We start from the raw sequence: 14,474 nt of genomic DNA, 5'->3' as shown, positions 1-14,474 counted from the left end.
CTATATAATAAATATATAATAAATCCTTTCAGGTGATCACAAAGCCACTTGGCATCATCATTGCAGTTTGCAGTTTGTCATCAAAGATTCTTTGATTTATTAAGGGAGAAGAGACTTTGAAGGCAGGTCAGAAATCAACGTATTATTTAAGGTACAGAGACTATGAAGACACGTAATTAAACTTCATGATATATAAAACATAATTGTTTTGTTTAATCTAATAAATAGAAATAACTTACATTACTATCAAATGGAGGTTTATTGTACTAAATAGAAATAGTTTACATTACTAAAGAAGAGTAAGGGTTTAAAAGTATGAGCTGGGTTTTTTTGTTTTTTATTTTTCGTTTTTATCATTTTCATTGTTAATGGTTTTCATCAATTTTGAGTTGTGCTGGGAATATTTAATGAGCTAAATTTTTTTGTTTTTATTTTTTTATTTTAATGAGAAATTTCTTTATAATATATAAAAAAATAAGTAAATATTAAAATATTTCATGTTTAAATTTTATGGGGAGGGTTGGGAATGAAAGTCATTTTTAAGGGAATTCAATTATCCCAAGGTGTGTTCAAGCTCCACCAAATTTAGCAACATCTTGTTGGTGAACAAGTCATTCTATTATCAAACATCGGAGGGGCATAGGCTCAACCTAAATATGAAATTAAGAAAAAAAAAAAACAAATTACTCGAGGAAGATTAAAAATCACTTATTACGTTGAAATCATCAACCATAGAGAGAATTTTCGTATAAAAAATCTTTGTTATAAGTATATTAAAAAAAATGTAGTTAAGCCTTCAATGTAAAAAAATCAAGAAAATTAATGTCAAAGATACACTCTATAATTATATTAGTGTAAAATCTTAACCTTAAATCTATCAAACACAAAACACAGAGAAAAATGAACATAAATTTAAACCTTCTTTAAAATGCAAAAACTTTAAAAGGTTTTAAATCTCAATCATAATGCAATCATAATCATATACTATACTGATGTTTTTTGAGCATTGAATGTCGTTCAAAGCCCATTATATTTGGAAATAAGCATCACTTCCGCCTAAACTAGGCCCAACCTTCCTGAAGTATGCCCTCGGCTCTTTGAATGTAAATTCTTTGTACACGCGGGGGCTTTTGTCATCAATCAATTCTTGAGGAGCACAAATTTCAGCTTCGTCTTGCACAAACATAAATAAGGCAATTGACAACCTCCTCACTTTACATCCCCCATACACCACGTGGTGTTCTGCGCTACGGTATCTGCAATTACTCCACATCTTCCATTTACAAACATCATTCAATTATATTGTTCTACTTCTAAAACATATTTCTAATTTCCAAAGAAAGATGTGTTGCAGTGTTTGACCTGTAGACAGTTGCTGATATTAATAGCAAAGGATCCAGGCAAGGGCTTTGTATTAACCCACTCTCCTTCCTTTGTTTGGATCTGAAGACCACCCACATCATCTTGGTACAAAATAGTAAGGCACCCAATGTCTGTATGAGCTTCAGAGAATACTTGATGATCCTCGGTTGTTGCTTCCGAGTTTTTGTTATTATGATAAAAATTTATGTGGATTTGGAATTCACAATTTTCAAAGGGGGCTGATCTATAGTGTTTAGAGACGTTGCCACCCAAACTGGAAATAATGAGTTTTAGAATCTCATGTGACAACTCCCTCAACTCGCTTTTATATTCTTGGATATGTTCGCTTCATCATAACAAATTATCAAACAAAATGAACAAAATAAATCACTAGCTCAATAAAACAACCCAATTATTTAGATTAGATGTTTCTAGAATCTTCATCATGTCTAATATATTACCTTAATCTGATCTATCTATCTAAAACCCCGTGAAACTCCTCCCTATGACTAATAAATTAACACTGAAATAAATTTATCTAAGTTAAAATGAAACTATATTAATATTGTATAATCTATATATAACCATCAAAATTAAATAATTTAAAGAAAAAAAAGAAAGGAAAATCAGTGTTTCAAAAACATACCAAAATCTATGATTTCCTTGGGGCCACAACTTGGAAGAGACTTGATGGAGTATATGGTCATTGGGAAGAAGCATGCTCTCAGGCGCCGATTCTTTTCCCATGGGACGTATCTCCGGCTGGATATAACCAGTAAAGAAAGTTGGTAAAATGGCCTTTTCTTTGATATCAATTGGCAGTGAAAACATATCTCGAGCAATGGAATCTACTGTTCCAATAAGAGTTGGGTTGATTCCATGGTTGATCACATGGAAAAACCCCCATTGTTGGAAAGCGTCCCTCAATTTTTGAAGCTCTTCATCGCTTCTCCTCACTTGCTGCTCATCGTTTTCTGCTTTGGATTTCCAGTGAAGGGCCGCAAGATCGATAACTGAGAGATCTAATTCCATGCATCAAAATTAGTTTTGGGTTCACAACAAATGAAGGATTGAAGCATTGAACTAAGACAACTGTTGATCCAAGTGTATCATACTTGAGGCACCTGTTTAAGACCATACAATGATCTCCTGAGTCTGCACACATGTGTCTCTCGATCATATGTCTGAAATCCTTCTTGCTTCTCTATGTAAATTTGATCCTCAATGACACCATTAAGAAAGGTGATCTTCACATCCATTTGGTGGATTTTCCACCCCATCTGTGCAACCAATCCTAGAATGGATCTATTTGAGAAATATCTTGCAAGTGGTGAAAATTTTTCCTGATACTCCACTCCCTCTACCTGAGGGAATCCTTTGGCCATAGATCTAGACTTGTACTTCTTGATGCTCCCATCAGTGGCATGCTTCACTTTGTAGATCCATCTAGAACCAACCAATGATTTCCCTTTTGGTCTCGGCACCGCCTCCCATACACTATTATTCATGATGGATTCATATTCTTCCACAACGGCATCAACCCAAATAGGTTGAGAAACTGCTTCCTCAAATGAAGATGGTTCCGTCTCAATGAGCTCTGTCATGAGAGCCATCTACCCAGTGTACCTATCAGGTGACCTCCTATGCCTGTGCTATGATGTAGGGGCTCGCACATTCTCCCTAGCATCCTAAAACAATATATCAGTTTCTTTGGTTCTGTTTCTCCTCACTTTGGAAGATTCTGGTTGAATGGTGCCTCCACTTTGCCTCTTGTCTGCTCCACTACATGTGGGTGCTCCATAACATTTCGAACCTCATCCCGAGGATCCCCATTTGGAGCTAGTAGCTCTTGCTCTGGTGGGATACCTAACTCTCATTCTAGAGATAATATCATAGCCTTATCCTCATCGAAATTGAATTATATCCTCATCGCTATCATTCACAGTGAAGTTAAATACACCTGGTAATTGTGTGGAGTTTCGATGTATCCTACAAAAAATCCCAACTTTGTTGTAAGCTAAAGTTTCTTTCTCAAATCCTTGGAGACATGAAAATAAATTGAAGATCCAAAAATTCTGAAATGAGACACATGAGTCCTTCTCCCAGGGAAAGCTTCCTCCGGTGTGATCATTCCAAGTATTCTATGAGGACTTTGATTCTGCAAGTAGATTGTTGTGTTGCATGCTTCTACCCATAGATGTAATGGCATCCCCTAATCATGCAACATGGTTCTCTCTGCTCCCACTATTCTCTTGTTCTTCCTCTCAGCTACGACATTCTGATGTGTGTTATTTGGCGTTATCAGCTCTCTTCGAATACCTTCTTTGGAACATAAATACTTGAAGGAATCCGAAACAAATTCACCTAAATTGTTTCTCCTAAGAGACTTCGCCTTCCTCCCAATCTCCTTCTCAACTAATGCACTGACTTCAATAAATTTTGAGAAAACTTCATCCTTATTTTGCATGAAGAAGATCCAAAATTTTCTAGAGAAATCTTCAATAAAAATAACAGTACTTATGTTTTGATATGGAGGCTGTAGAAAAAGGTCCACAAACATTAGAGTGGACTCGCTGCAAGATTACATATGCTATGCTATCTCACCCATGGAATGTGGATTTGACATATTTCCCCAATGCGCAACCCTTGCCAATATTATGTTGTTTAAGGGAGCCTTTAGGGAGACCGATGGTAATTTTCTACATGATTTTTAAGTAACCATGGTGTAGATGACCAAATATCCTATGCCAAAGTTCTCGAACATCTCAACTTTGCACCTTTTCTGCCTTTTTTCTCAATGAAACACATTCTCCCACCTCAAGTTTGTATAATTTATTAACTCGAAATCCAATTTGCGTCACTCACCTAGTAGCTATGTGTCTCAGGAAGGATTTCCCTTTACTAAAAATAACATCATAGCCTTTATCCTCGAATACTGCTAGAGAGATCAAGTTCTTCTTTAGCCTAGGTACAAACATAACATATTTGAGGTGAAGAGGAGATTCTTTCTCCCTCTCAAAGGTGAGAGTACCAATTCCTATAGTACTGTACTTCCCATCATACCCTATTTTGATACGCATATGGAGATCCTTCTCCTCCAGGTTGCTAAAAACCCCCTTGCACCCTATCATATGGAATGAGGCACCAACATCAAGGTACCACACACTCCCCATAGTAGTTTTGACCATGCATACTACTAGGGTGAAGTCCAACTTGAACTCTGATGCTCCCCAATAAGATTTCTTTATGCGACTTCTCTAGTTTAGGCAAGTCGGCTTTTCTCCCATCTTCTGAATTTTGCCAGGTGATGAAGTCAGAGACTTTTTTCAAGATTTCATCATATTCAAGTCTCATTTCCACGACTTGACTTGTCCATTTGTTTCTTGTTTCCCAATAAGAATTCCATTGTGAAATCTTCTAGCATAATAGTTCCTTTTGGTGCATCAAATAGGAGTTAAGTCCGAGTGCTTCAGTAATAAACTGATCAATTTTTTGATCATCTTTATGTAGATTAGTTATTCCTTGTATTTGCACTTCCTTCTCTGCTAAGCTGGTTTGAGGTTTTATTTGCATCTGCTCGAACTCTTGTTGTAGCTTAGCTAACTATATCTCTGCCTACTGGTCGGATTTTTCTTGTTGTAATTGTTGTTCAAGCGACAAAATTTTATCTTCTTTTTCCTTAAGCAACATTTGTACCTCTGTTGCTTTGTCGATGGTCATTGTAGCATAGGCACCTGTAAACTGTGAAAATCTAGTAAGGTTGGCGGACGAGTTGATAGGTGATTCTTTCCAGAGAACATCCATCGGTTCATTTTCAGGGGTAGTAACAGTTGTAGAATCCAAATTCTTTTTCTTCCTGTCTTTTAACAACGACCTTGTGTTGTGGGCTATAAAACACATCTAGAGGGGGAATCTCCTCTATTTTCAAAACAATTTCAGAGGTGGGGGTAACAGGAATGTGTTCTACCTCTTAAGTATTTACAGTCTCCTTTGTTGTAATTTCCTGAGTTGTTTTCTGTTATGGAGTTTGCAATTTTGGTGTTTGTTCCTCTGTATTGAGCCTTTTATTAAAGTTTTCTCATTCTTCCTCTAAATCAATCACCAGGGGTTTTATTGGTTGTGTGGAGGTGGCATGGATTTCATCCTGTTTGCGAGCTAAATTTTGCTCAACTGTCTTCTCTGTAGATTGGGTTGTATCCTTTTCCGACTCCCTGCTTCTGCTTTTCCCATTTTGTGATGACTTCTCTGATTCCTTGGTAGATTTCTCTTGTGATTCTGCTCCAGAATCAGTTTTAGAATTTTCTTTGGAGTCACCTTCTATACTTACACTGGGAATAGGCTCCCTTATTGGTTCAATCAATAATTGGTCCAATTGAACCTTTGTTAGCCTCCTTTCTTTGTACTCGTAAAAGGTTTCGAGATCTTCACACTCAAAAAGTAATTGTGCCATATGCTTCACCTCTGTGAAGGTGTTTTTCTGCAAAAAGATGTCATCAAATGCATCTTCCTCATTATTGAATACTTTTATTTTCACCATGGTGGTAAAGTCTTTGACAGTGTCGAACGGGTCATATTGCCTTCCAGGGAATTTAGGTAATTGCAGAGATAACATAATCTCTACTTCTTTAAATTCATGCCCCAGGTCGTGTAATGCAAATGCTCCACACTGCAAAGGGAATGTAGTCCAAATGACCTTTTTTGCTTCCTTTAATGTTTTACTCATCCCTCCCTCACTTGTTGTTTGATAGGCTATCTCTCTAGCCATCAATTTGTCCAGAACATAGTACGGGAGGACATGGGGGGAGGTAATGCTGCAAAATACCCTGATATACGTAAATGTCTTCTCCCCAAACCATCTGGCCACTGGGAGGATATCTACCTCGGCTTCTTGGGAAAACCTGGGGGCATCTCGGTTATAAAGTTGTTTGTGGATAGGGAGCATAACTCCATGAGAAATTTTGAAAAAATTTGGTTGAAAGTTAGATTCCCACATGTCTTTATGGTATATGTGAATGGGAAGTGGATTTTGGATAGTCCACTTCCATCCCATGACAGGAAATTTCGAACCGAAACAAATTTCATCCATTACATAGGGGCTCATAAAAAATGGAGGGTAAACTCTTGAAGCAACTCTTCTTTTCCTTCTATACTCCATTATTGTTCTTGCTAAATTGTTAGACAAAATTTGTGCCCATTTCATTACAGTTGCATTAACAGCTGCATCTATTAATGACAACCATTCTGGGGAGAATTTAGTACTATTAGGTTTGCCAAATAGTCTACATAGCATGGACGCTGCAAAATTATGAGGGGAACAAATAGACGCAGTAGTGTACATATCGTTCTTGTCTTTCTTGATTTTGCCCTCATTATTTGACCAGGTCTAGGTGCAGTCTGTTGGATCCTCGTTCTCTTTGGAAAACTTCTCGATGAACCACCTGTTGTAGACGACTTGTGGCTCTGGTAGGTGGTACATAAGCCACAGGTTGTCTGGCGTAAAAGATCCCATAACCTCTTGGCTTCTTGTCTTGAATTCTCTGTCTGAGATGTCAGTTTCATCAATAACCCATTTATCCATGTCTTTATAAGGGATTATCTTCGGGTGCGCCCTTATGCAATGCAAAAATGAGCATGTTGTCTCAAACATAGAAGCGTCTGAGGAATCACGTCCGTCAACTGTAACCTTTGTTTCCAGGATCCTTGGTTGCTCTTCCTCCAGTGTATTATACATGGCCTCTCATGTAGAGGTTCCTCCCTCTCTGTTGCATGTAGTGTCTGTAAACAGAGGAGTCATTTCTTATTTCTCAGAGATGACTGCCTTGCCCTTCTTTACCATTGCTCCCAACGATTTGCTCTGTCGATTTTCCTTGAAAGTGAAGAACAACAACTATCAGATACACAAAGATGGCAATGAACGTGAAATGAAATAATGCAGATAACTTGTAGAGGTGATAAAAGGAGCTCTATTCGAACGCACGTAAGAAGATATCATATCACGTTAAATGGATTTTCACACATAAATGCAGTTAAATCTTACTAAATGCCCACTAATGCTTCGTTATCCCTTAGCTTTAATACTCATAAATGTCTGCATTGTAAATTGGGAAGAAAGCTTCTAAGGTGGCAAGCCTTTGAACTGCGATAATGGTGATTTTGCGATTTGCGAAGCAATATCGCAGATAACAATATTGCATTATACCTTTTCACTTTTCTTACCTTCTCTTGTGTTTCTGCGAGATGCGAGCCACTCGTTTATTGTCTCAAAACATATCTACTTGTAAGGTTTTTCTATGTAAAGACCCTTTTTTAATGAGTGGCAGACCTAAACATTTGTTCATGATGTATTTAAGGAGTGGGTCCAAGTCTTTATCACATTTCACAATATCGGCTGATGGTAAGTTTGCGGTGTTCTTTTAAATGCTTCAAATGTGATGCGATAAAGGCTACGATGCCATCGCAATTTCACATCTCGCTTGTTTTGAGATAACCTTTTAAGGCGGGCTCTTCACAAATAGCGATATGCGATGCGAGACTTGGATTTTGAAGAGAAAAGCTTAAGGACTTAATTTATGTCAAAAATATGATAGTTTTGAGGTATAAAGCATGAAGTCCTCTTTTAAAAGTTTTTTTACTAGATTTGGTGGGTTAGCAAGGTCTTTTTATGATGCTTAATCATGTGTATGTGGGAAGGCAAGTATTTAATAGTCCTTTTGAAAAAAGGGGGTTTGATTGATATCTTGCTTTATTCCAAAAATAAAAGAAAAGCCTAAATGCTAAGTTTATTTTTTGGATGGATTTTTAAAGGGTTCCAATTTATTAATGTAATATTAATTACTACTATTTAATAAATGGGTGGTTGTTGAATAGCACAACAGAAGACTATTATGGAGGCTCCGGTCTTAGTGATCTTGAATTATCGAAATAATTTCAGATTTTCTCTTTCGTGTTGGAGCATACAATAACTACTATCCTTTTATAGAAAAAACCAAGAAGGATATGAGCAATCTATATCCCCTTTTAGCCACACATTTAGAGATGCAAAACTAAAATATATCATTTTGGAGAAATAGACATATGCTATGGTGAAATATTTTAAGGCCTTCAGATAATATGTATTGCATTCAAAGCTGATCACGTATGTACCATCGACAATAGTAAAGGAGATCCCCACTCAGCCTGACAGTGATGGTAGATGGGGAAATGGATATCCAAGCTCCAAGAGTACGGCATGGAGATCAAACCCACAAAGTTGTTAAAAGGGGAAGGATTGACTAGGCTGCTTACTAAGAAAAATAAGGTGGCATTGAAAATGTGTACAAATGGGTTCTTTGTACCACTATGATACATGAGGATGTACACAAATAATCCTCATTAGAAGAAGTCAATGCACAAGAGGGCTCTTAAGAAAGTCTTGGCGAGTTTCATAATTCTGACTGGTATTTAGACATAATATTTTTTCTGCAAAATTTACAATGTCCTCATGAGTTTCCTAAATCCAAATGCACATCCTTGAAATTGAGAGAAATTAAGTAGCGTATCATTGGAGGAGGCTTGTATTGGAAAGTCCCCATAAATGTCTTTCTTAATTATGTTACTGCAGATCAAACGTAGGGGATCATCTTAGATTTTCATTATGGAATATATGGGGGTCATCAAGCATGGAAAGGCACAACATACACGATTTTGAGCACTGTATACTATTGGACTTCATTGTTTAAAGACAATAGTGTTGCTATAAGATCATGTACAAAAATCCAAATGTTTGCAGGAAAGCAAAAGTTGAAGTCTCTTCCACTAAATACTATCAATGTCTAAGCATTGTTCCAACAGTGGGGATTATATTTCATCAAAAAAATACATCCGATTTTAGTTGGCCAACACAAATATATCCTTAGAGCTACCATTTACTTCAAAAAATGGGTAGAGGTGATTCCAACCCGAAAAGCTATTGAAAAGGTGATTATGACTTTCCTCGATGACAACATTCTCTCAAGGTTCGTATGTCCAAAAGCTTGTGACAAATAACGCCCAAGCCTTCAAATCGTCTAGGATGATAATTTTTTTCTAAGATTATGGTGTTGAACTAATACATTCCACAACTTATTACCCACAAGGTAATGGGCTAGAAAAATCCTCAAACAAGATTCTCATTAGAATAATCAAGAAGATGCTAGACAATAATAAAAGGGGTTGGGATACAAACATCAAATATTCACTCTGGTGGATAGAATAAGCACTAAGAGGGCCATAGGAACTTCTTCTTATCAACTGGTATATGGTATATATGTCATTGTTCCTAGATAGGTTAATAGATAGGTTATGTAGAGATATAGATGAAGAGGTTGTGAAATGGTGTAGAAAAACTATTTTGCATAAAACTAATACTGTGAGAATGCACATAAATAAAGTTAGTTGCTATTGTAAATACATAAGTATATATGGATGCATAAATTTTAAAAGTTATTTAGAACATTTTCATTTGATAAATATATTATTATAATGTAATTTACAAATTTAGAAACTAATATTTTTATTCAAAAATAAAATAAATATATAATTTTCTTTATTCTAATTCAAGAAAAAATGAAAAAATATTAGAAAGAATTCATCGTTTGATAAGTAATGAGAAACTATAATCCCTAGCAATGTAGGGAGTAATAAACAAAAACAATGTGGAAAGAGAAGAGTAACAGATCTCTCCATTCCATTAATAAAATAAGGAGTCCTTTTCTTCCTTGGAATATGTTAGAAACTTTTTTATAATATATAAAAATTAAGTAAATATTAAAATGTTTCAGGTTTAAATTTTATGGGGAGAGGTGGGGAATGAAAGCCATTTCTAGGGGAATCTAATTATCCCAAGGGGTGTTCAAGCTCCACCAAGCTTAGAAACATTCTGTTGGTGGATAGGTCATTCCATTATCAAACATTGGAGCTAGCATAGGCTCAACTTAAATATGAAGTTAAAGAAAAAAAAACAAACAAATTACTTAAGGAAGATTAAAAATCACTTATTACATTGAAATCATCAACCTTAGAGAGAATTTCCGTATAAAAAAATGTTGTAGTTAGGCCTTCAGTGTAACAAAATCAAGAAAAGTAATGTCAAAGATACATTATAATTATATTAGTGTAAATGAATATTAACCTCGGATCTATCAAGCACAAAACATAGAAAAAAAATGAACATAAATTTAAACCTTCTTGAAAATGAAAAAACATTAAAAAGTTTTAAACCTCAATCATAAAGCAATCATTATCATACATTATCATATACTATAGTGGAATTCTCTGAGCATTGAATGTCGCTCAAACCACTATATTCAAAAATAAGCATCACTTCCGCCCAAACTTGACCCAACGTTCTTGAAGTATACCCTTAGTTCTTTGAATGTAAATGCTCTGTACACGCAAGGGTTTTTGTGATCAATCAATTTTCAACTTTGTCTTGAACAAACATAAAGAAGGAAATTGACAGCCTCCTCGGTTTACATCCTCCATACACTACACGGTGTTCTGTACTGCGGTATTTGCAATTACTCCACATGATGCAGGAGCATCCAATTAGGGAGGCGACAGCTGGACATGCTGTTTTAAGAATTTTTTCCTTTTTTTTTTAAATTTACTTTTAAGTTTACTTTTATTGTTATTTCTTTTCAAGAAGGCTGTCACAGTCAATGTCGTTACTTTTTATTTTTTGAGAGTAAATATATTAGGGAATAGTCTTAAATAAATTAATACTTGAATAACAGAAAAAGGGAATGTAATTGCAAATTGCGACTGCAGGTAGTTCCTCAACTGAATGAGGCTACCAACAGCTTAAATACACAATCAAAAGATGAAAAAAGGGTTGCTGCCAACAAAGAAGAATAGAAACCAAAGAATGTAAACTCTGACAGAATATTTTAAAACAGTAAAGAGAAGCATTTTAGGTATCAAACGATTGTTATTATGAATGACTATAGTCTGGTACTGTGCACGAAATTAACTACATTATTGAGGCACTGCTAACAAAACTATGCATCAGGTCAAAGCAACTAAACACTGCAAGAGAATTCATTCAAGTACTTCACGAAAGCAAATCATTGAAATTCTTACAAGTAGAAGATTTATCATTTCTATAAATATATATACATACATTGCATAAATATTTGTTATAGTTCAGAGACAGTATCCAGTAACCCAACACAGGTTTAGAGCATAAGGCATAGTGCCTTCCAAAAAAAAGATATACAATTTCCAAACAGTCCTAAGATATTTCCATTAAATACCAAGAAGGGTTCTTGTGACCCAGGACCGACTAAACAAACAGATATGGGACCACGCTCAACAACTAGAATTGAACTGTACAAAAATTGCATTCAAATTCACAACCAAAATCTCAGCAGAGCCACGATCACCAATGACCAACTAATGACCTACAACTTTCGACAGACATACAGAACTGAGGACCAACAAAAACGAGACTTCGTCTCTACAAAAACAACCTACAGGACTGTATAAGATAAATAGGAAGGACCCTACCCAGTTCAAGTGGAGACCAGAATGGAAGAGCGAAGAAACAGTAACCGTCAAGGACCAAACCCTTGCCACCACCACAGAGGAGCGAATTACCTGCATAGTCAAGAGACAACGATTAAAGAGGCAGCATAACCATTTATATGGAGAATAAACCGAGAGAAGGGTAAATATGAGTACCTTGGAGGTTACCTGAAGTGGAGGGTAGGTTCCATAGTCGAACCCAGGACCAACAGCACACCAAACAATGATAACCCTTAAGGTGAGCCGAACCACTAGAAACTGCAAACCACCACCAAGACCAATAATGTTTGAGCCATGGCCACAGAGCCATGAAACCCCAACTGCTCACAAGGAGCGGAATTGTTAGCAGAAGAAAAGCAAAGAGGGAGCCTGAAATTGGAGAAGAGAGGTTACCTTGTGTTAGAGCCGAACTGTCGACAGGGAAGTCGGGCTGAGGACCTGACAAGAATGTGCACCATAAACATAGTCAAATGCAGCAGAGACAAACCAGAAGTGTAGCAAACCAACTAAAATTACATAGAAATCACTGCATACCCAGGACGGACACAAAGCCCAACATTGTTTCGAAAAACCACGCAAGAAGCAGCCACCAAACTTGTCGATACAACATCTTAACATTACCCAGTAACAGAGAACCAAAGTGGAGGCCAGAACCAACAGACAGTGGGAGGCAGAGAGCCATTACCGTCAGGCAGAAGGAACCAAGTAAGTGCACAGAGGAGCAAAGCGAAACCAGCAGCAAAAATAACCCAAGCTACAACCAAAACTCGCACCATAGAACCATAACACAGTGACCAAGACAACCTCAAAAAGGTGGCGGAGTTAATGCTCCATTAAAACCTCACCAAAAACCCCAGTTGTTTACAAGTACGGGAAGGGATCACGTGGGCCAGTTGCCACGAAGGCACCCACCTCAGCTTTTGGGGTGAGTCATCACCACATCTCCCATTTACAAACATCATTCAATTATATTGTATTTTACTTCTCAAACATATTACTAATTTTCAAAGAAAGATGTGTTGCAGTGTTTGATCTGTAGACAGTCGCCGATATTAATAGCAAAGGATCCAGGCAAGGGCTTTGTATTGACCCACTCTCCTTCCTTTGTTTGGATCTGAAGACCACCGACATCATCTTGGTACAGAGTAGTAAGGAAAACAATGTCTGTATGAGCTTCATAGAATATCTGATCATCCTTAGTTGTTGCTTCCAGGTTTTTGTTATTATGATAGAAATTCATGTGGATTTTGAATTCACAATTTTCAAAGGGGTCTGATCTGTAGTGTTTAGAGACGTCGCCACCCAAACTAGAAATAATGAGTTTTAGGATCTCATGTGACAACTCCCTCAACTCGCCTTTATATTTTTGGATATGTTGGTTTCATCGAAACAAATTATCAGATAAAATGAACAAAACAAATCACCAGCTCAACAAAACATCCTAACTATTTAGATTTTTCTAAAATCTTTATCATGTTCAATATATCAGTCTGATGGGAGTGGGCGAAAAAATTGAATTAGTGACTTCACATCAAAAAAATACTTTAATAGATGACGGTCTATCTAAAACCTAGTAAGTCTCAATCTCCTCCCTATCTAAGTTAAAATGAAATTATATTAGTATTATATAATCTATATATAGCTAATGATCAAAATTACATAATTTGAAGAAAAAAGAAAGGAAAATCAGTGTTTCAAAAACATACCAAAATTTATGATTTCCTTGGGGCCACAACTTGGAAGAGACTTGATGGAGTATATGGTCATTGGGAAGAATCATGCTCTCAGGCACCGATTCTTTTCCCATGGACGTATCTCCGACTGGATATAACCAGTAAAGAAAGTTGGTAAAATGGCCTTTTCTTTGATATCAGTTGGCAGTGAAAACATATCACGAGAAATGGAATCTACTATTCCAATAAGAGTTGGGTTGATTCCATGGTTGATCACATGGAAAAACCCCAATTGTTGGCAAGCGTCCCTCAAATTTTGAAGCTCTTCATCGCTTCCCCTCACTTGTTGCTCATCGCTTTCTGCTTTGGATTTCCAGTGAAGGGCAGCAAGATTGATAACTGGGAGATCTGATTCCGTGCTTCAAAATTAGTTTTGGGTTCACAACAAACGAAGGATTGAAGCGTTGAACAATTGGATTAAAGGAAGGAAACAAATGAAATGATTCGCATTCAGTTACCCTATTTTTTCAAGTCGACATTTCTACTTCATGGATAGATTTTGGAATATTCACTTGAAGAAATAAAAAATTGACATTCATTTTGTCAATTTCAATTTTACGATTTAAAAACCAGTTATATATATATATATATATATATATATATATATTATATATATATATATATATATTTGTTATTAGTATTTTTTTTTATTTGTCAATATAAATAGTATTGTATTATGTTAAAATATAATGAGAGATGACAACATCTCCCTCGTACTGAATTGTATAGTGCTTTTTAGTGCAGTGGGTGCTTCTCAGTATGGTGCCTTTTGGTGTAGTGCGTGCCTTTCAGTGCAATAAAAAATTAAAAAAATATAATATTATTAATAATGATATT

General features: G+C 36.2%; 1 protein-coding gene across 1 annotated transcript; it reads right to left on the bottom strand.

Annotated features, from left to right (window-relative positions):
* Positions 1-1,027: 1,027 nt before the first annotated feature.
* Positions 1,028-12,586, bottom strand: LOC149154428 (C4-beta,C20-epoxidase-like). The gene is made up of 7 exons (XM_089444144.1): positions 12,439-12,586; positions 12,298-12,342; positions 12,073-12,224; positions 11,904-11,976; positions 2,009-2,384; positions 1,363-1,708; positions 1,028-1,273 (listed from the first exon to the last, which is right to left on the bottom strand). Exons 1-7 carry the CDS (start codon positions 12,584-12,586, stop codon positions 1,028-1,030), a joined length of 1,386 nt encoding a protein of 461 aa, XP_089300270.1.
* Between the last annotated feature and the right edge of the window lie 1,888 nt (positions 12,587-14,474).

Source organism: Pinus tabuliformis, chromosome 9, assembly GCF_031772625.1.
Source record: "Pinus tabuliformis cultivar Carrire ecotype Pingquan chromosome 9, CPIR1, whole genome shotgun sequence".
Classification (NCBI taxonomy): Eukaryota; Viridiplantae; Streptophyta; class Pinopsida; order Pinales; family Pinaceae; genus Pinus; species Pinus tabuliformis.
This window is presented reverse-complemented; position numbering and strand designations above follow the sequence as displayed.

What these genes read in the sequence shown, in the direction of transcription:
- LOC149154428 (XM_089444144.1), bottom strand. Translation starts at nt 12,586, where the DNA reads ATGGCTCTCTGCCTCCCACTGTCTGTTGGTTCTGGCCTCCACTTTGGT. An exon ending in GGGCTTTGTGTCCGTCCTGG is followed by an intron (nt 12,343 to 12,438) that starts GTATGCAGTGAT and finishes CATTCTTGTCAG; the next exon opens with GTCCTCAGCCCGACTTCCCT. An exon ending in GAACCTACCCTCCACTTCAG is followed by an intron (nt 11,977 to 12,072) that starts GTAACCTCCAAG and finishes TTGACTATGCAG; the next exon opens with GTAATTCGCTCCTCTGTGGT.